This window comes from Astatotilapia calliptera, chromosome 2 (genome assembly GCF_964374335.1).
Source record: "Astatotilapia calliptera chromosome 2, fAstCal68.1, whole genome shotgun sequence".
Taxonomy (NCBI): Eukaryota; Metazoa; Chordata; class Actinopteri; order Cichliformes; family Cichlidae; genus Astatotilapia; species Astatotilapia calliptera.
The window spans coordinates 13,258,964-13,281,145 of NC_137423.1; the positions used below are offsets into that span (position 1 = coordinate 13,258,964).

The 22,182-nt window shown below is 39.0% G+C and overlaps 1 protein-coding gene across 2 annotated transcripts in view; it reads left to right on the plus strand.

The window, feature by feature from the left end:
- cplx2b (complexin 2b) overlaps positions 1–20,701 on the plus strand; it is a 64,733-nt gene extending 44,032 nt beyond the window's left edge. For both annotated transcript variants that reach the window (XM_026184961.2, XM_026184951.2), the window contains exons 3-4: positions 14,836–15,011; positions 15,697–20,701. In XM_026184961.2, coding sequence (XP_026040746.1) covers positions 14,836–15,011; positions 15,697–15,894 — 374 coding nt within the window. In that variant the 3' untranslated portion in view covers positions 15,895–20,701. The remainder of the gene's footprint in view (positions 1–14,835; positions 15,012–15,696) is intronic.
- Positions 20,702–22,182: the final 1,481 nt, after the last annotated feature.

Here is a 22,182-nt window from a genome sequence, read left to right on the forward strand (position 1 = left end):
GCTGGCAGTCAGCAGGAGAGGTCGTGCATGAAGCCAATACATTGCCGTGGGTGTTGTAGGGTTTCCATCTTGGTCAACGATGCACTTCCAGGCCTTGTGATCTGTGGCCTTGACCTTTGCTTACTCAAGGGGTAGACGTCGTCATTTAAGATCGTCTTCAACTTGCTCAAGCTAAGTCTTCTTGGGGAGTCACGCTTGATTCTCCACTGTGGGATGCCGCTGCAGCAGAAGTAGGGTTGTTCAATAGGACAATATATATTGGATGCCAATATGAAAACATCTATCATTTTCTTATTACGCTATTGTTTGTCTCGTGGTGTCGCAAAATAAACTGTTTATGGCAATATTTTTTCATCGTTTTGATGGTCACTGTAGTGGCTATATTAATTTCTTAAAGTTCTCTCTTGCGCTTATATTTAAAATAACCACACTATGGACAGACAGATGACTGTTTCTATGCGTACTTTCGTTAGCAAAAACAATCGTGTGACTCCGCCATCTGCTTATTCTGTTTATTTTCCCACATAAACCTTTCATATTAAAGCTCAACATCCTGTTGAGACTTTTCAAAATAAACTGAAATTATATACATCATTCTCAAACATCAAATTTCAGAATATGCATCAAACAAATTACCTCAAATAAAAACATGAAGTAGCTATAAATGGTGCTTACAGTCACCACATGGATGCATGCACAGAGAATACCAGCATGGCCAGTGAAGATGAGGCAGAACCAGGTAGCTCCAAACAGAAGGACCAGTCAAAACAAATCCAGGACCTTATTCCTAAAGGAGGGGCTACTGCTGTAGCATGGACAGGGTTTGGTTATGAAAAAGTCTGACACGGACCAGAAAACTGTACTATGCAAATTATGCCGTAAACAGGTCCCTACCACAGACTCAAACACGACAAACCTCTTCAACCACCTACGCAAGAATCAGATGAACGAGTATGGAGAGAGTTTACGGATGAGAAGCAAAAAGGGATGGTCAGGTGCTAAAAAATAGACTCAAACATTAGAACAGGCTTTCCCCCGCAGCACGCAATGCAATAAATACTCACAAAGAAAATGGCGGCCGTTACAAATTACATCTAAAAATGTATGGCTGTGATTACTATAGCTATCACCTGACAACCATATAGGCTTCTAGTAGCATTTAAAAAAATGTATCTGGCTTCATAAAAATGAATGTGTGAACTGGAAACCTGACCTGACTGCACCAGAAGCTCCCAAAAATTGGTCCTCCTCCCTGAGGCTAATTCAGTGGACTAGCAAATGGGTCAAGTTCCAGTGCTTTGAGCTCTCAAATCTAGGGCTGCCACGATTGGTCGACTAGTCACGATTACGTCGACTATCAAAATCGTCGATGACTGATTTAATAGTCGACGTGTCGTTTGAAGCTTTGTAAGATATCAAAAGACGCAGGAATAAGTAGTATAATTTAAGATTGTAATAACGGACTGAAACAGAAGATGGCAGCACTGCATGTACAAGGATGCCAGCTGCCGTTAAACCCTGAAGAAGAAGTAGCTCTGTCCCAGAATTCATAGCGCAGCCCTGCTCAGTTTCCAACAATGGCGGCAGCTAGTTAGTTTTAATATTACTCTTATTATACTTTCTGGGTCACAAAATAAACGTTTAACATATTTTCAGGCGAGAATGCATCTGTGTAAACCTCAAATATCTGCTCAGTTTATCAAGACACCACACATTTTCAAAAGCGCTCCTACATTTTCAGAGAAGTCTGTTACCCACTAGCTCGATAGCTAGCCGGGGGCAAGGCTCACTAGAGCCCGTGAGAACACCGGACTCCCGGCAAATCGTTTTCAAACCCACCGCCGTCTTTCGCTACTCAGGTTAAACACATATAAGTCACTTAGATAACTTAAAAATGTTATTGTTTGGCTTTTTTTAGTATTTTATTTGTTCCTGAGTAAATCGGTTTGGCTGAGATTAAAGTTGTAGTTTTTACACAGCTGAATAAACGTCAAGCAGACAACTGATTATCAGAACTGCGAGATGCTCGAGAATATACTCCGGTGTCCCGTTATATTTTAGATAGCAAGGAGTTTATTAAACTTCACCGAAACAATCTGCAAATTTCATCAAAATTTAATAAACTATCATCTTGTCTTTATTTTTAGTTAGTACATACCTTAAACACTTAAAGCTGTAAGCTAATGATAGTTATATAAGAGCAGATGCGTGCTGGTGCAATAAGCTGTACGTTTTACGTCCAATGGATGCATGATCTGATTAGTCGACTAATCGCAAAAATAATCGGTGACTAGTCGACTATCAAAATAATCATTTGTGGCAGCCCTACTCAAATCTATACTTTAAGTGAAATTTGTTGAAGGCATAAAGAAAGTTTAGGTGTTTGGTGTGGGTACTGTGGTGGAGAAGCCTGTAGATGTTTCCTACAGAGCACTGTCCTCATTTTAAAACCTGTTGTGTATGTGTGCATATTTATGCAAAGGCACGTCCAACCTCAGCAGCAGCACTTTAGTTCTCTCGTTTCTTATTTTTTGGTTTTAAAAAAACATATTTAGTTTATTTCACTGACAAACTGTAACAGGAAAGGAGATTTATCACAATAATGGTGATAATAAGTTTAATCCTCTTGTATTTCCTTTGCAATTCCATATTTTTGACTCAGCCTGTCATTTACACCCCATGTGGCTTTTATGCTAGCTGAGATTGGGCTCATTCACGAAGAGCAAACTAAAACAGATCTAAGTGAATGTTCTTGTAAGTGAAGGTCCCCCAAGGGTACTGAGGTTATGCCTCCTTAAATCAGCCCTCTCATCTAGTTCAGTCAGCTCGGTGACTACCGGCCAAAATGAAATGAGATTTATTCCTTTAAAGCTCAGCCTTCCCACTTTGTCACAGGACTAATTTATATCTGCTCCTCTCCTTTGACTCCTTCTTCCTTTCTTCTTCTCAGTTTTCCTGCAATCGATTCTTCTATGCTTATTCCTTGTGTGTGTTCTCTTCTATCGCTCTTTCTCATAAGAGAGCTAGTGTTGCTGCCTTCAACAGTTGCTTCTGGTGTACAGTAATGTTTCGACAGTTTCACATGTTGCTGCAGACAAGCTGGCTCAATAAGATCAACAAATAATCCATCCATCCATCTTCATCCGCTTTGTCCGGGGCCGGGTCGCGGGGGCAGCAGCCTAAGCAAAGAGGCCCAGACCTCCCTCTCCCCAGCCACCTCCTCCAGCTTATCCGGGGGAACACCAAGGCGTTCCCAGGCCAGCCGAGAGATATAATCTCTCCAGCTTGTCCTGGGTCTGCCCTGGGGCCTCCTCCCCAACAAATAATAATAATAATAATAATAATAATAATAATAATAATAATAATAATAATAATAATAACAATAATAATAATAATAATAATAAACTTTATTTATAAAGCACACTTAAAAACCAAGGGTATGCCAAGTTGCTTAACAAGTAACATAGAGAACAGGAGCAGGATAATAGAAATAGGACCAAAGCAAGTACTAAGTATGCAAGCAGGTAGCTGTCACTGATACATAGGAAAGCAACAGGTACAGAGCAAACAAGAATTTAAATGAGCATAAAAGTACATGAAATAAAATCATAAAAGAAATATTAACTAGAGGGAAAGGCAAGATTGAATAAGTGGGTTTTTAGTCGTGATTTGAACAGTGCAATGGAATCAGATGCGCGGAGGTCGAGAGGAAGGGTATTCCACAGTACCGGGGCAGCCAGAGCAAACGCACGGTCACCCCGGGACTTCAGCCGAGATCTGGGTTGGGTCAGAAGTAGTTGAGTGAACAAATGCAAATTAGAGCTTCCAGTGATGCCCCAACAGGCAAAGATGCCACCTGCATTTGATGATTCATAGAATCTGGCTTATGGGGCATGTGACCTAAGTGCCAATGCCCATTTATCAGGTGATCTGGTGATATTTTAATGATCCACATTGGTTCAGTCACATGCATAAATGCACAGGTAGGCCTTAACGCCTGTCACAGTCTGGCTGAGGTGACATTACGTGAGTATGTATTGTAAAAAGGACTCAATTGCAGTCCAAAACAGAATGTGAAACGTGGCGTGGACAAAAACAAGCCGTTTATTAAGGCTGGCAAAAATGGATACATGGGTGAAACTAAACAAAAACCTAAACTGGGTGAACTAAAAGTAAAACATGGAAAAAAAAAACTTAAACATGAAGACTGGCGTTGATACCTGGAGACACAACGTGGATTAGCAGACGACCTGACAAGGAATGACTGAAAACACACGGACTAAATACACACAGGAGGATAATGAGGGAAGTGGAAACACATAGGGAAACAGCTGAAACAAATGAACATAACAAAGTCACAAGGGGAGAATACAACTAATCACATTTGACCTAAGAACACAGGACCTCTTCAAAATAAAACGGGAAACATAATGAAACACAGACATGACTACATGAACTTGATAACAAAAGACATTCAGACATGAAACACATAAAAGGACAAGGAAGACTTAACACAGGCGTTGAAAACACAAGGGAATCTGATAAACAAACGAACTTAGATAACCTAATGAACTTAAACATAAACCATAAACATTTAAAAAAACAAAACTAAAACTTGAAACGCTGGGTCAAATGACCCAGGATCGTGACAACGCCAAGTCATGTCAACCCTGATTCACAGCACATAATATTTTTGTAAATAATGCTGCTAATGTGTGGCATATTAGAGTAAATAAGATTAAATAATTTCATTACTGACAGCAAACCGTTGCCTCCTTGCATCTGAACACATTCTTTATCACACAAATATGGGATTAAAGTAACCGTGGTCCTCTTTCCTCTCTCAAGCTTTAAAGTCGTCACATTCATCAGAATCATCAGTAAAACAGCATCAGCCATTTCCTTATAATATCCATCCACCCATTCATCCATTCCTTTATCATCCATCCAACCACCTGTCCATCCATCCATCCCCAATGTTTGTGTTTGTTGTAATTTAGCTCCTGTAGAGGTGTGCTTGAGTGCAGTGACCTTTTCCCTTGGAACAGGGTGGCATTTATTTCACCAGGACACAGCTGGCTGTTCATGAATATATACAAGCAAACAAACACACACACACACACACACACACACACACACACACACACACACACACACACACACACACACACACACACACACACACACACACACACAAAACAAAAAACAAAACACGGTTTCAGTCCTGAGGTGGAACATGACCATTCTGATATGAAGTGGGAGTGTTGAAGTGTTGAGGTGGTCGTGTAAGGACATTAGTCTAAAAATAAAAACCCTGCAGAATCTGAGGCTTAGAAAAAAAAGAGTGTACGATGGGGTGAGTATGTATGGAGAAGATCGGATAAATATGGAGGAGCAAGGTTATGAAGCGCTTTGAAAGTGAGAAGTAGGATCTTGAAATTAACACTGAGGTGAATTGGAAGCCTATGGAGCTGTTTAAGAACAGGTGTTATATGTTCAGTGGATCTAGTTATGGAAATAATACGAGCAGCTGTATTTTGAACTAATTGCAATTTATGGAGGGATTTATGAGGTTGACCATAGAGAAGAGAATTACAGTAATCTAAACGAGATGTGACAAGAGCATTGACAAGTATGGTAGTACTGTTTGGAGTGAGTGAGGGACGAAGGCGGTTAATATTACGGAGATGAAAGTAGGAAGACCGAGTGATATTATTTATATGTGCTGTGAAGAACAGAGTGCTATCGGGGATGACACCAAGACTCTTAACCTGAGGGGAAGGTGTGACAACAGAGTTATCAATGGATAATGAAAGACTTGTGGTTGGGACTATAGTCAGTTTTGATAAAATGAATTCTGTTTTATTGCCATTAAGTTTAAGAAAGTTGTGAGTAAACCAGACCTTGATTTCACTTAAACAGTCAGAAATGGATCTGGGTGGGAGAGTAGCTGTGTGTTTGGGGGACAGGTAGAGCTGGGTGTCATCTGCGTAGCAGTGAAACTGGATGCTATGCTTCCTGAAAATATTACCTAGGGGTAGTAGATAGATGATAAAAAGTTAAGGACCCAGGACAGAGCCTTGGGGTACACCGGAATTAACTGGAGTAGACCATGATCTGTGAGTGAGTAATTAAACAAACTGTGAGCGGCCAGAGAGATAAGAGGTAAACCAGGCGAGTACTGTACCATTGATACCAATAGATGCTAATCTGTGAAGAAGGATGCAGTGGGAGATAGTGTCAAAAGCTGCTGTGAGGTCAAGGAGAATGAGGATGGAGATAAGTCCAGAGTCAGCTGCAAGCAGAAGATCATTGGTGATTTTTACTAGGGCTGTTTCTGTACTGTGACTTGAATGGAAGCCGGACTGAAACTGTTCGCACAAGTTATTTCCAGTGAGATGACGATGAACCTGTGCAGCTAGATATCTTTTCCAGAATTTTTGCTAAGAAAGGGAGATTTGAAATTGGCCTGAAATTATTTAGATTGGAGGGATCTGAACCATTCTTTTTCAGTATGGGTGTTATTATTGCAGTTTTAAGAGAATAAGGAACAGAACCAGATATAAGAGAGGAGTGTATGATATTAGTAATCAGTGGGGCAAGAGACGGGAATGAGAGTTTGACAAGATTAGTCGGCAGTGGATCAAGTTTACACGATGATGACTTTAACTTAGTAATTATGGAAGTTAGCTGAATTATTGTGGGAAGTTCAAAATTGGATAGAGAGGATGACAGTTGAGAAGGGCAAAAAATGCAGATAGAACAATTGACCATATCACAGGACGAGGACAGTTGTTGATAAAGATGTTGTTGGTAAAGTTGTTGCAAACTGCAGCAGAGTGTGTATGTATTTCAAAGGTATCTGGGGGTTTAACAATATTATGTAATGTAGAAAACAAAGTGTGTGTTCCCTTTAGCGGATTCAATAACAGAGGGGTAGTAGGCAGATTTAGCATGATGAATAGCTTCTTTATAATGTTGTATATGACTGAGACACATGTCCTTATGAATAGTAAGTCCTGTTTTCCTGGAGAGACGTTCCTGGTGGCGTCCAGTAGCTTTAAGTTGGCGAAGTTCGGATGAATACCATGGGGCAGAGCAAGAGTTCAAGTTTTCAAGTTTTTTGGGGGAGCCAAGGTATCTAAGAGGTTGATAAGTTCATTGTTATAGTGAGATAGCAGGTCGTCTATGGAAGCTGAGGCATCAATGGTAGGTAAATTATTAATGCCATGGCAAAGAGCTGATAGAGCAATGCCCCTAATATATTTTTTTATAGTGGGAGACTAACGCTGAATAAAACTATTTGAAAAATGTTTGTTTTTATTTTATTTTAATAAGAAAAGACTCTGCTACATTTAAATATTAACACTTCATCATTTTTGGCATTTGGAACATCAGTGGAGAAAACATTGTAAGCACAGTGTTCATTTCATATGTTTTGTATGGAGTTTTGGTCTTTAGGGTGAAGCACACAAAAGCAAAACATAATCTCCATGACACTAGCTGGCAGCAGTAACCTATTAACTACACGCTGGCTTTAAATGAGGTGAGGAACTCTCGTGCCATTAACATACAAACACAGAAATATGGAAATAAACAGGAGAAAGGGAATAAAAAAGTGAAAAGAAATGTACATTTTTTTTTACTAAAGTCATATTTGTCTTTCCTACTGTGGATCAGGCACGTTTTAGCTAGTCGATATTGTGAAGAACCCCCACTTTATTACACCAAAGCACCAAGACCAAGTTATATTGCCTGAAAAGTTTCCCAGTGAACGTTCCTCCATCGATTAAACTTTTTACTCTCAGATATTAATCTGGACTAAAATATGAGAACATGAACGCATACGTGTATGGCTGCAGATTTTAGAGTGAAAATCATCCATAGAGGCCAAAACCATATTTATTTCTACTGTAAAGCTGGAAATGGGGGGCACTGTGGGGACTGGCCCTCTTAATGGAGCCAGCTTCAGTTCAGATACTGATGTCCACAGAACAGGTGCCTTCAGCAGTGGACATTGTGGACAGTCTGACCACGGTCTACACAATATGTCTACCAGCATCTTTCTATCAGAAGGCTTTCAGAGGTTTGTTCTACTGAAGCTCTTCTGTGGGCTCAGGCTGCATGGATTGGACTTCTTTCCTGCTGTGGGTAAGTGAGTTACTTGACCCTGTCTACGACAAGGTTTCCATCACTGCAGTCACTGCAGGTTTGTCTATTTACCATTTGCTCAGATTCTTACACTGCCTAGTTTTTCCTGTTTCTGATGCGTCAGCTTCCAGAACCTTTTTTTCCTCAAGTCTTCAGTGAAGATTTATCCCATAAATTCAAAGAAAAAAATCCTGAAACTTCAACATTAAAAAACTAAACTAAAAAGAAACACAATGAAACAGATGTGACACTCTTATAACTTAATTCTTAAACAATTTTAAATAGTAGTTTCCAAGCTTGGTGGAAACATTTTTTGTAAAAAGACTTATTTTTCCTTTGAAAAGAAAACCATCAACACGTAGACGACAGTGCACATTTATTCTGTGATGTATTTTCTGAGCCTTTGGAAAGCTTTGTGAATTCTCCACATGTGGACATGATTGAGGCCTGGTTCCGGTTTATGCTTTATCTGCACAAACACAGAGAAAAATGTCATTTAATTTAGGTGTGTGCAGTAAAACACAACACATGGAAGCAAACTTTGTCTAATCCAGCCTCACACACTCTCAGGCTGAGCCTCACTAATGTCATTACTTGTGGGAGACCTCCTGAACGTTTCATTGGTGCAGACTGAGGTATAGATTTCAGCTGCAGGCCTCAGTTTGTATTTACTGGTTATTTAATTACAAATCACATTCATCAGAGTTTCCATGTGTTGGATTAATCAGTCCAGGGCAGCGTGATCGATCCACACACAGGCTGGGAACAAAACTCTGCACAAACACATGAGCGAGAGAGAGATGCTCTGTATTTTTAACTCAAATATCATGAAATAGTACATGCATCAAATTTTAATCCTCAGATTAAATGATTGCACGCATGTCCAACACTTACTGTACCCCTCAAAACAAAGAGCTTGGATCTGAGCAGGACTATTTTTTATCAGAAATCTGGGTTCTTTGGACTGGCAAAAATATCAAGCAAGTTTTCACAGAACAATATGTGACTTTTCATTTTAAGGTGGAACATTATTAGCTATGTGGATATTTGAAATTTGTCATTAACCCCAGTGATAAGATGTGATCTCTGAGTCTCTCTGTTGCCCATGTTTTGTCTCTGCCATCAGTTCGTTCATTTTATTCCTAATATGGACTCCGTGCCTTTTTTGTGTTCTGGAGGTTATCAAACATGCGAATGTCTCGCCGTTTCTCATAAAGAAGCTCAAATAAAAGATGTTCAGATATTCTCTGAGAGATCAGCGTGAACCGGTCCTGACCACGCAGGTCGCGCTTCTCCTCTCATTTCCTGTGCAGGCGTGATGAAGATAAGGATACAGTAATGACAGGAAGCCAGCGGGCATGGCGATCGGTCGATTAGACTCCGCAAAAAGAAGCTCCCAGTTGGAAATGTGGAATTCTGACAAAGGTTTAAACAACTACCCTGTCATGCTGCCCGAATATCTGATCGATGTGGCAAATCCAGACACTCATGTGAATTATGAAGGCCTAATTTGGTAACGAGGGTAATCCATTATTAAAATGAGCTTCATTTTTCAAATCTCCCCACCCCTCACAAATTAACCAACAGCACTGCAATCCATCTGACTGGCCGGAGGAGTCAGTGGGGCATAGCTTGTCTTTTATTTATTAATTAATTAATTTTATCATCTGTTCTCTTTTAAATGAAAAGTTTGGTCAGAGTTTCTGTTACAGTGAAGTTCAGTGAGTAAACAATGATAACTGAGCATGAGAACTTTGTGTTTCTATATTTCATGGTTTTAAAACACTGAAAAACTGAAAAATCAGCTTGTCAGTGTATCATCAAAACACATTTGAATGGGATATTTGAGTCTTTAAAATGTCTTTAATCATTCTACATACAAACCCTTCTGCTTCTCAGAGCACGTTGATGTCTAACCACACTTTTTTAGGCTGTGGCTGCGATGGCTCTTTGTCTCTAATTGCTGCTGGTACCAAGACTGTCTTAGTACCCATTGCATTGGGCATTGCATTTAAATGCACTGGAGAAGCATTTTTTCAACATGGAGTCAACATAATAAATGAGTGAAATGAAATTAAACAAGTGAAAACAAAGCGAATGAAAGTCTGAAACACAGACGTCGACTGTCCTGCGAACTGGCTTCTTATAATTCTACCAAATGCATACAGAACTACAATGCAACACAAAACAAACGAAATTATTTTAACATGATTTTTATATAACAAATTAAATGACTAAAGCTCTGCTGTGCTTTTAGGTTAACCCATAATCTTTTCTGCAAAAGATGTATTATCCATCATAAATTTGATAGTGTATGTTGCAAGTGACCACCATATCTGGACGCTGCTGGTTGTCCAAATTTAGATCTCTGATGTCGTATCATTCAGTTTCTATTCATTTTTTATGTATTTAAATAATTACTCTATAAATAATTGGATGTATTCTTTCCTCTAACAATGAAATGTTTTATTTTTGTGCTACTAGGTGTAACACAAACCCAGACCAGGATCAGTTTCCTTCCAGTGAAAGTCGTAGTTGCTCACCAAGTATTCCAGAGTCTGACAAATCTTTTTAAAAGGCTTTTTCAGTCAGATTTACCTGATTTGCAAATGGATCTCTTTGAAATTCTTTTTTTCCTGGATTCAACCTGAAAATGTTGCAGGATGATGGTTATTGAAAATGCCTTGCTCTTCGTTTTTTAGGATTTCATATTTTTTATTTTTCAGGATTAAGGCCAGGTGCTTAAAAGAGGGTTCGATTATCAGGACAGAGTTTGAGGAATCAGAGTATTTTGTAAAGTTTAGCACTTAGTTTGACATGACGGTTCCTAATGATTATTAAGTAGAGCCGCTTGATGATGATTTTTAGGTCTACTGATCTATTTAGAGAAACATATATTTTCAGTAGAGCAGGTTTCCGTATGTTTCCTGGAGAAAAAAGAAGTTTTACTGGAGTTGCTTTATGGAAAAATGTCTTTTACTCTAATTTTAGCTTGCCGTCAACATTAGTTATTCTCCAGATAGCCTCAAAAACCCTTTTTATTTATTTATTTAATAAAGACCAAAAAAAGATATTGATCTATTTACAGCAAAACAAAAGAAAATCTGTCAACCATTTCTGTACAGGACAAGTTATTGTTGTTCATTCTCACATCCTTGAGTGTGTGTGATGCCCAGTTATTTTCACCAGGAGCAATAATTTTGGTTTTTCTTTTGCTCTTAGTTAATTTATGGTTAATTTTTATGCCTTATAAAATTCTCCCACCACACAGAACAAATCATTGTTCCAGTTGGGCAGAGGGCTGCAGAGGCACTTAAAGATAAAAATGACAAATACTGCAGAAAATACAACAAAGACATCTACTCTCCATTTCATTTCAGTTTCCATTTCAGCCTCTTCTGAGGTTTTCATTCCCAGCTGCTAATTACTCCTTGTAAAAGCTCTCTGCTTGTAATGACGAGCATCTCTCTCTCTGCTGTTATCTGTCCACATACAGCTGAGACATTTATCCACTTCATTCCTTAATCAGCTTCAGCCAAATCTATTAAATCAATCAAATCTTATCTGCAGAGACTCTCTGCTGTCCACTGTTTGCCTTTTGGGTAGCTAGTTTATGCTGATGAAGCCGTGCTGCAACCATCACGCTCCATATCTCTGCCCCTTCCAACCCAGAGCTTTTGTACGTTACAGCTCCTGTGGCACAAAGACTTGAGTCTGGGAAATAGTGAAGTAATGAGTGATTAAATGCACATTGCAAGGACTGAGGGCGTTAGAGCACTTAGCCTCAAACTACCTATCTTTGTCTGCAGAGGAAATCTGTGAGCTTGCCTCTAATGGATTGTTGGAGGTGGTGAAGGTGGAGCAGGGAGATGGATGAGAAGCAAAGGAAAGGAAAGGAAAGGACTGCAGTGACGGTAATGGAACGACAGACTGAAACGCAGAGAGAGAAATGAGCAAAATACAAGAGTCGGGCTAAATGCATTCTTTGAAGTGGTTAAAAGGGCAAAGGGAAATGCTCTGCCTCTCTGGGAAATTATTTTAACGATCCCGCGAGGCTGCGGAGATGATGATGAGGAAGACAAAGAGAGCATCCTTGACACAGATTATATTCACCATGCACAGTCTTATCAAAACACCTTAAACTTTTAATCGTGCTAATGGTGGCAGGTGGAAACATCACTTGGCTGTTCCTGCATTTGATCCAGAAAGGTAGTCATAGTTAGTTTGACTTGAAAGACTGTGATTAAGAAACTATAACCATAAAACATCATTATTAGACTCAGCTGTACTTTGTGTTTATTGACACTTACCATTGAGTTGGTGAACATATTTTCTGGTAAACAGCTTCAAGTAAGTGTTGTAACCCATGTTGCATGGATACAGATAACTGTCAGCGAATGAGCCTACTGAACACATTGGGAGCAAAAAACAATAAAAGAACTTCACTCTGTTCCATCAGTACTATAAAAAATCACAATGAGACATGAAATGTCCGGTGCTTGGACATCACCTCAAAAATAATCTGAAGCGAGAATACAGCTGCATACTGTTTTTTTAAATAACTGGAGCTCTGCTGCATAACAGATTGTCCTTTTGCAAATGAACAAAGAAGCAAACCTCATGCGATAAATACTCTGTTTAAAGGATCTGAAAACTACTGAGCTATTTCTAAGGTGAAGGCAAAAACCAAGGTCGTCTGATTCATGAGCTGTACATGCTCACACATGGTGTAACTGAGTGTTTTATCACAATGAAAGCTCCACAGCACACACTCTGACCTTAACCCACCTCCTCAGCAAGTTACAGGGAACATTTCACAGCCTGCCCCTCCCACCAGCTGAGCGCTAATTTGTCATCTGCAGGTTTGCTGCCACCACACAGCGCTGCAGGGCAATTAGGGCCACTGCATGAGTCTGCTGAGGAGCGACAGGAGCAGCTGCCCCTAGGCTCACAAACCCAGGAGAGAACCACAGAGTCTTTAAAGCCACGTTTCTTCTGAGTAATTTACTCAGAATTGGTCTCTTTAGACTCTTGTGCAAGAGAGGTACTAACTCGGGTTTTTACTGCATTATAACAATAAATAACTGCAATATATCTGTGATAGATTATAGAGTTTGTAATTGATGATGATGGATAAAATCAATATTTAATGACCCCATCTGCTTCCAAACAGGCCACTTACAGACCTTGTAGATTGTATTTGTATTTATGAACATATCGAGGACCGCAAGAAGACTATGTTCCAATGATTAACCTGAGCAGCCTGAGCAGTAAGACATATTCAGCTTGTGAGGCTTAAGAAAGGCACTAGGCTGGAAAACCAGGCTGCCAGCCAGACTGTCCTCTCACCAGTCCCTGAGAGGCAGATCGATACTCAGATGAAGTTTTCTCTCTGCTGGACAATCCATAATTTGTACACTCTCAGGTGGTCCTGTATTTACTATCGATCAGACGGAGGTAACAACAGCAATATCGATAGACCGGAGGGAGTGGCTTTCACATCTGAAAGGCAACTCCAGTGACAAATGTAAGTAAGAGTGAGTGTGTGGGAAACGTATCCAAGAATGTGGAGGAGGCAGATTAAAGACTTCCTTCAGTGGTTTAAGTTTTAATCTCTTTATGATATAAACCAAAAAATGTATTTGTAACACAGAAAATGCCAATGAATGAATCTGAATGAATCAATGTTTTCAGAAAAAAAAATTGTTTACTGCTCTGGGAACTTCTCAGCTTGCTTTAGTTTTTTAGATTTCTGAGAATTGATTGTATCTGACTGTAACCGTCACCGATAACACCACTCTACTATTGTAAGTGTTAACCTTAGACTTTTAATGAAAAGCATGCAAGGTTCCGACCCTGTACTGGGATGTGTACCTAATTATTCTGTAATCAGAGGTTGTTAGCATTTTTGTTTGATAAATGATGTTAAATATTTGATTTGATTTCATTCAGATTTTTTTCTAATTGATCAATATTTTCATTTGTAAGTATAAAAAGGCCCAAAGTCTATCTCCTTCATAATAATAAAGTCTCATTTTTTCACCACACGCTGTGCCCAGAAACTTTGAAAACTTACGTTCAGTCTGAATTATGTTTAGTAGCAGAATGCGGAGGTACAGATAGAGATAACAGATGGCCACAGCAGATGGAAGAATGTGTCTTCCTCTGTCTCAGTGTTTCTTTGAAGCTCTTCCAGCTGGCTGTTCTTCTTCCGTCTTGTTTCCAACGGACCTTGAAGCTCCTGGGTGAACCTGTTCACCACCTAATCCTCAGAAATGCAAACACACAGTATTTTAATAGTTGACTAAAAAAAAAAGTGTTTTGTTTTTACTATATTTATTATTTTATCGTATTTATTATTATTACTGTATCTCTTATATTTCTATTGTTCAGCACTTTGGTCAGCCTTGTGTGTTTTTAAAGTGCTATGTAAATAAACTATGATGATGATGATGATGATGATGATAACCATGACAGAAGCAGGTGTCAGGTACATGTTATCTTTTGAATCGGTCTGCGTCATAGCAGCCACAAATGTATTATTAGACTTCTTCTTAAGTGAAATTATTGCTGCAACTTATTTTTCTTTTTCTTATTTGTTCGGTTTTGGAAACATTTAACATCTGGATTTAAAAAAATAATAACGATGAAGGAACTTACAGTATTTCTATGTTTTCTGTCCAGGGGCCACCAAAGACATGGGTAAGATGTTAGGCGGGGAGGAGGAGAAGGACCCGGATGCAGCCAAGAAGGAGGAGGAGCGACAGGAGGCGCTGAGGCAGCAGGAGGAGGAGAGGAAGGCAAAACACGCCCGCATGGAGGCAGAGAGGGAAAAAGTACGGCAGACCATCAGGGACAAGGTTAGTGTTGGGGTCGTTACACATTACTTGTTACTTTTCTCAAAAGTAATGCACAAGCTGGAGAAACTGCTACACTACTGTATGCTACTTGAGCTGCAACACACAGAAATTACTTAGTTACCAGCTAACAATATAAACCTGAGGCTACAGTCCAGCACGCCAACACACCCGAGCCTAATGAGGACGCACATGCAATTTTTGTGTTAGAGTTTAAATGTGAACACAACAACACAAAGAAAAGTTCAAAGAGATGATTCCACTTTAGAAACACAGACTTGTTTGATACTTTTCTTTCTGTCACAGTCAGCTTCCGACTCCTTGGACAGAGGAGGAGGACCCAAACGCAGACACGCAAAATGAAAACTTGATTCTTAACCAAAAGTTAGCTGTTTATTGTGGCTGAAGTACGAAACAAAAGGCAAAACCAATTCAACGCTAAACAAAAACCTATACTGGGAAGACTGGAAAGAAAAGAAGAAATTTTATATCGCTACGTGTTACTTTACTGCATTCCTGAAAAACGTAATGTTATTACAGTAGCGCATTACTTTGTAACATGTTACACCCCAGACTGGCACTGATGCTGCATGTCATTTTAGGTCTGATTACAGAGGTGGGTCTCACTCGTCATTTAATGACCCTTTATTTTTTCCCTGCACATCACCGGTGTTCCTCCTTCGTCCAGTATGGGTTAAAAAAGAAGGAAGAGAAGGAGGCAGAGGAAAAAGCGGCCATGGAGCAAGCCTGCGAGGGATCGCTGACACGCCCGAAGAAAGCGATTCCGCGAGGCTGCGGAGATGATGATGAGGAAGACGAAGAGAGCATCCTTGACACCGTCCTCAAGTTTCTGCCTGGACCTCTACAGGACATGTTCAAGAAGTAAAACTAAAAAACACAAAACAAATCAAATGAACCCTAAAATCAGGGTCCGGTCTGGCATGGGTGAGGCTGCGGGGCAGAGGGAGGAAGGGTTCTTTGGGTTAACTGAAAAGAGACTGAGGAAATTATTTGTTGGGGTTTGAGTGTAGATTCGGGGCATGTTGAGGTTCTTGGGATCACAATGAATTTGGGGAAGGGGGGGGGGGTGTCCTCGTCAAACTGTTAGAGGCTACACACTGCCTTTGTAGAGAACCTTTACTTTGCTTTTTCTACTCTTTGATGACAGTGTCATTCTTCCTCTTTTCTTTACCGCAGTAGTTGTAAAACTTTCACATTTCTTACACCTGAGTTGTTTTGCACTTGTTCACGCCCATTAAGAACAGACGGAGCATGGCCATCGTGGAGAACAGCATTGGACGACAGTGGATTCGTGTCTGCTTACTTTTGTGTTTAAATGGCACTTCCACCGCGTTTTCCAGTTGATGGAGCATGTTCTGTTTAAATCAATGGGTGTTTTCGACTTTTACAAACCTCGTGTAGACCTTTATAGTACAAGAAATCAACATTTGAGTTTTTAGGACACGTGCCTTCATATCATCTCCTCTAGCAAAGGAATTGTAAATGAGGGTTTCATTTTGAGTCAACGCTGTTGGTAGCATGTAGGCACTCGTTCAAAGATACAAGACTGGACAATTTTGGAATAACGTATTTGATATTAGGATTTCTAGTGGGCATATATGGTTGATGATGGTGCCAATGTTCAAAGCATCCAAACTTGTGGAAATGCCAGAATAAATCCAAAACATTAAAATATGATTTGTAATTCCTTTTAAGATCAAAAGCTTCCAAAAAAAAAACCGGTCTGCGAAAAATAGGATAAAAAAAGAGATCCCTTCTGCTTCCACCTCTAGTTTTACAAGAGCTTTTCTAATCTGGTCAGCTGATTAGACTGCGACTACGTTTTGACAGAAGAGAAACTTTACAGCTTAAACATTTTAAAAACTCATGTCAACGTGTGAATTTTCATTCATCATAAGCTAACAGACCAAGTTGTCATCATTTAGGTGGTGTGGGTGCCATAGACAATCAGAGCATTGACCAATGGGATACTGGGGGTTGCTGGTACATGCTTTCATCTCCACTAGCAACGGGTTGATTTGGTTACTAAGCACTTGATTAACTTATTGGTGTTTTTTACACTTTCATTAACGTGCTGAAATTGAAATTGACTTCACATCCCACCTGAGCTAACCTTTTCCTTCATCTTTTAATGTACAAATCTACCTTGACTGTCACTCATCGACATCCAGACCAAAGAAATGCTGGTAAGACCTTATTTCTTTCGTCATAAACAAAGACATGCATGTGTAACTTTTATTTTCAATCAAACGTGCCAGGCCTGCAGAAGACACACAGCAAGCTCGTTCAGCGCGTGCATGCATCCCAGGGACCGCCGCTAAGCTAAAACCGATGCTCTGTTTCTTCCTCAAAGGTATTCCATAATTAATAGGTAATGTTACCGTAGACTGAGCCTGGGATAACTGGTCTGTGAGTTGTTGTGTCTCACTGCCTAAAGAGCCTACTAATATTCTGCATCCTGCATCAGTTAATCCAACTAATATCATAGTGATTTGTCATGTTCAAATAGGTGTACTGTAGATGAAAACAAAATCTATTCACTATGTGGACATTAATCAATAAAACAAAGCATGTTGGTTATTCTTAAAAGACCCAATGACGTTTCAGTGGTTAGTGATGGAACAATGTACTGTCCGTACATTGTTCCAGGAGTCTGTGACTTAGAACAACTTTAGGGATTATTAGGACCATTGATAAAGTTGGCATAAACACCATAAAACACCTTTTTCAGTTTTTTTATTATTATTATTTTTCTAGCTCAGATAGGAATTTTCACTAGACAAAGCCATACTGTTTAGATTGCAATAAAAATTCTATAAAGAGAATATTTCAAGTTCAATGTCTCATGTTTGTTTTCCCGTAAAAAAAGAAAAGAAAAGAAGCGAAAAAAAGGAATAAATTTGTTTGTAAATCCTTACCATTCTTGTATCTTTAAACATGTAGACAAAGAAAATGTATGTAGAAAAAAAGCCATTGTTCTGTCTCAGTGTGCAACACGTGTACTGTAAGTGTGTGTGTGTTTAGATGTGTGCGTCTTTCTATGTGTCTGTGATGTGAGATCATGTTGTTGATCCATATAGTCCTGGTTTATACCGTGTAAGTGTGTCTTTGAGCTATTTTTGTGCCATGTCTAAAAAGAAGAATACTTAACACATTCCTTTCAGATGTTGAGCATGCAATGTTTGGTAGAGAATACACCAAATTAACCCAAATATGAAAAAATAAACAACTCCCCGTTTCTGTAGGAGTCTCCAGGCAACAGAATCTGTGCATTGTATCCAGAGAGATTGAACTGGAGAGTGTTGGAGATTATTAGCTGTCAGTAAAGACGTAGTCAAAGAAAAACACACAAAAAATAGAAACTGTATTTTATTTTAAGAAAATGTACCACAGGGGCATTGAAACAACATTTATGTATAAAATAGGATTCTTTGAGTCTCCTATTTAAAAACTGCTCTAAAACTAAACTTTCACAGCCCATTACACAGCCATGCCATAACATGTTTAAGTGGGATGAAGTTCAGAGTTTATTCCCAGCTGTTCATCGGCTGGACAGCTTTCCTGCAAATACACTGGATTTGTCAGATACGTGTGCGTGTTCTCCTCTTTGTCAGCCCGTAACTGGGGACGTGTTTAGGCATGCCAAAAATGCCACTGTCATATTACTACAAATCAAGCTTACAGGACAAATAAAAATATTTGTATTCAAATTGGCACGTGCATGTGTGGCATATCTTCTACTACTGTGGGTCATGCATTCAGCCGGTGTTTTCCAGAAAACACAAAGTAGGGCAAATCATTTGCCTGGTTAAGTCATTTAAACTTGTGCCAGCAAGAGTGAAAAAAAAAATCTTTGACTTCAGCTTAAAGAAATCAGTCCTGAGATAAATTTAAGTGGACTTGCAATGACCTCAAAAAAAAATCTTGGACTGGGGATCATTCTAGAGGATGGTTGGTAGTGCAGTGGGCTTCAGTTAGGTGGCATGAGGAACATCATCTTGATAGTTTTGATTATTTACATTAAAAAATGATTCCCACATCACCCAAAGCCAGGCCATGTGCACCTCTGCGAGAACAGAGTAAGCCCCCCACCATAGCGGGTAGAATTATGGACATGGCTTTGGTTACTGGCCCTTCATGGAAACTACAGCCATACATCCTCTGTATGTAAAATAGTCTCTCAGCGGGACTCGTTTCGAGGCATCACAGCATGTGAATTGCCTTTGAAAAGGGCTATTGCCATGTCATCTTTACGTCAGGTAAGCGGTAACTCATCTGTCGCACCTGTGCGTGTCCGTGCGTGATGTGCAGCTGTTTGAACTCATTCTGGTTGCATGATATACACTTGTTTGTGGAGCTGTTCAGTTTAACAAAATCCTTGGTTTCATAGATGAAAGTGTAAAAGCGAAGAGTTTTTTTTTTCTTTATTATACACAGAATAATCCAGATTTTTTTTTTTTTTTTTACAGGGAATACTTAAAAAGTTATGGTAAAATAGAAATAAATGTAGGTGAATGAGAGCAATGAAAATTATACATGAAAGGTCTCAGATGCTTTAAAAAGTCCATCAAGTCCTGGCTGATATTTCTCTGAAACATCTTAACTCAGATGGAACTGTTTTTATCGGAGACTGCGTCTGAAGACCTGGATGATCAAATTCTGTTGTCAGGAGCCCAGAAACATTAGATATACATAATAGGCTTGGAACTGCCATTCAAAACCACAGTCCACCACCCCTACACCCCCGTGTTTGGTGATTTCTCGTGACTATTAGAAAATGACAGCACAAAGAATCCATACCGACAGAGTCCAAAAGACATGCCATAGATGTTTACATCCTAAATACAACTTTATTAAGTGTAATGAATGATAGAGATGGAGAGAATATCTTAGAATTAACCTAAACTTTATTGTTCAATCAACTCCGAGGCTGGACTTTGTGAAAGATGTCATAACATTTGTCTTGTTTGTAACATTTTCACATAAGCTTATGCATATGAACTGCCCTGCTGAATCCTGCCAGTGACTGTAGAAATGAAAGTGAATGTGTTGTACTTAATACTTAGTCACCGAGTTTACTTGTGACTGGTGAACTCTCATTAGCTGTAACTGTGAACAGAAATACATTCCTGACTTTTTTGGCATTTGCACTAGGATAAGTTGAAATGTTATACTGGCAACTGCTATGGCATCTACTTTCCATGACAGTTTACTTTACCTTCCTGCCAGCCTTCTGAATGCTACATTAGAAGGGCTCTAGTGATATTCGCCAGGTTATTGATTATGTGACCTTGTTCTGGTCACCACTCATGCTGTCTTTACTGTCTGAGAAGCAGACTCCATCTGGGGAGAGAATGGCGTGATGATCACCGGAAACTGCTGATAAGAAAATTTGTAAGGAAGTGAAAAAAACCGTTTTTAAAAAAATCTCCAAAAGTCTAAACGAGAGGGTCTTTATTTTTAATTCAGGTTGAATAATGACTCATTTCAGGGGGCAGAGGTTAAGAATGTAAAATATGAGTTCTTATGTTGTTGTTTTTTTTCTTTAATTGCATGTCATATACTCTTATGTGGAGCCCGATCACTGTAAAACTGTCATCTATGGAACGGAAACATCCTTTTTGGAAATTTAATGCATAAGACTAATAAAAACAAAGGTTTATTAAAAAAAACTTGTCTTTAGTCCTGTCTTGCTTGTGACCATTTCAGTAACCTATTAAATCTGTTGTTTTTTCATTTTATTTTCTAATATTGATGACCATAAAGAACTGTGTGCAGTGACCATACAAATAAGACTGAGTAGAAATGCAGTGCATTGGGTTCGGCACACACACACACACACACACACACACACACACACATATATATATATATATATACACACACACACATATACACTATATATATATATATATATATATATATATATACATGCACACACATATATATATATATATATATATATATATATATACATACATGCACACACATATATATATATATATATATATATATATATATACATGCACACACATATATATATATATATATATATATATATATATATATACATGCACACACATATATATATATATATATATATATATATATATATATATATATACATGCACACACATATATATATATATATATATATATATATATACATGCACACACATATATATATATATATATATATATATATATATATATATATATATATATATATATATATCACATACACACACATATATATATATACATATATATATATATATATATATATATATATATATATTAGGGGTGCAACGATATTCGTATCGATATTGAACCGTTCGATACAGTGCTTTCGGTTCGGTACGCATATGTATCGAACAATACAACATTTGTAATTTATTTTATCAACTTTCCTTCTGACGATGCTGTCTGTGTGGAGCGCTCAGTGAATCTGCGTTCGACTACTCCGCCTAGGCTGCACTGTCGAGCGCAGAGCCACTGAGTGCTCCACACAGACAGCATAGTCAGAGGGAAGAGCGCAGGGCACCTCCCCCACCCTCATTCAGATCTGGCGTTTGGAATTATTTTGGTTTTCATGTGACGTATGACCCTGAAGGTAAGCGAGTCATGGACTAAAGTAAAACAGTATGTTGGATGTGCCATGCAATGCTCAATTACATGGGTGGGAACTAGTGTGTTAGCGCAGTTAGCTCGTTAACGTGTTAGCCGTCTAGCCCCATGCACGGGGCGATCGGCGGTAGCTCGTTAACGGAGATTTGCCGTGTTGTGGTGTTAAGGTCATTTCAACGAGATTAACCTGAAAGCACTAGTGGGAACACAACGAATATGACTGCACATTTACGCCGACATCATCCTAGTGCAAAGACAAAAACAACAAGCATGCTACTAACTTTAGCCGAGTCATTTAGACAGCTGTTAGCACATGATTCTCCTTATGCTGCTGAGAATATAGCCCAGAAGAAGCGGATAGTATAGCTTTTATTTTGGAAAGAGCCATTTCTCTGTAATAAACTCTCTTTTCCAAAGATGATGTGATTCCTCAATCAGATACAGGGCTTGCAATATCGCTAGCCTGACATCCTGGGGCTAGCGATTTTTTCAGTCGGGCTACCCTGCCCTCGGGCTATTGTAGGAA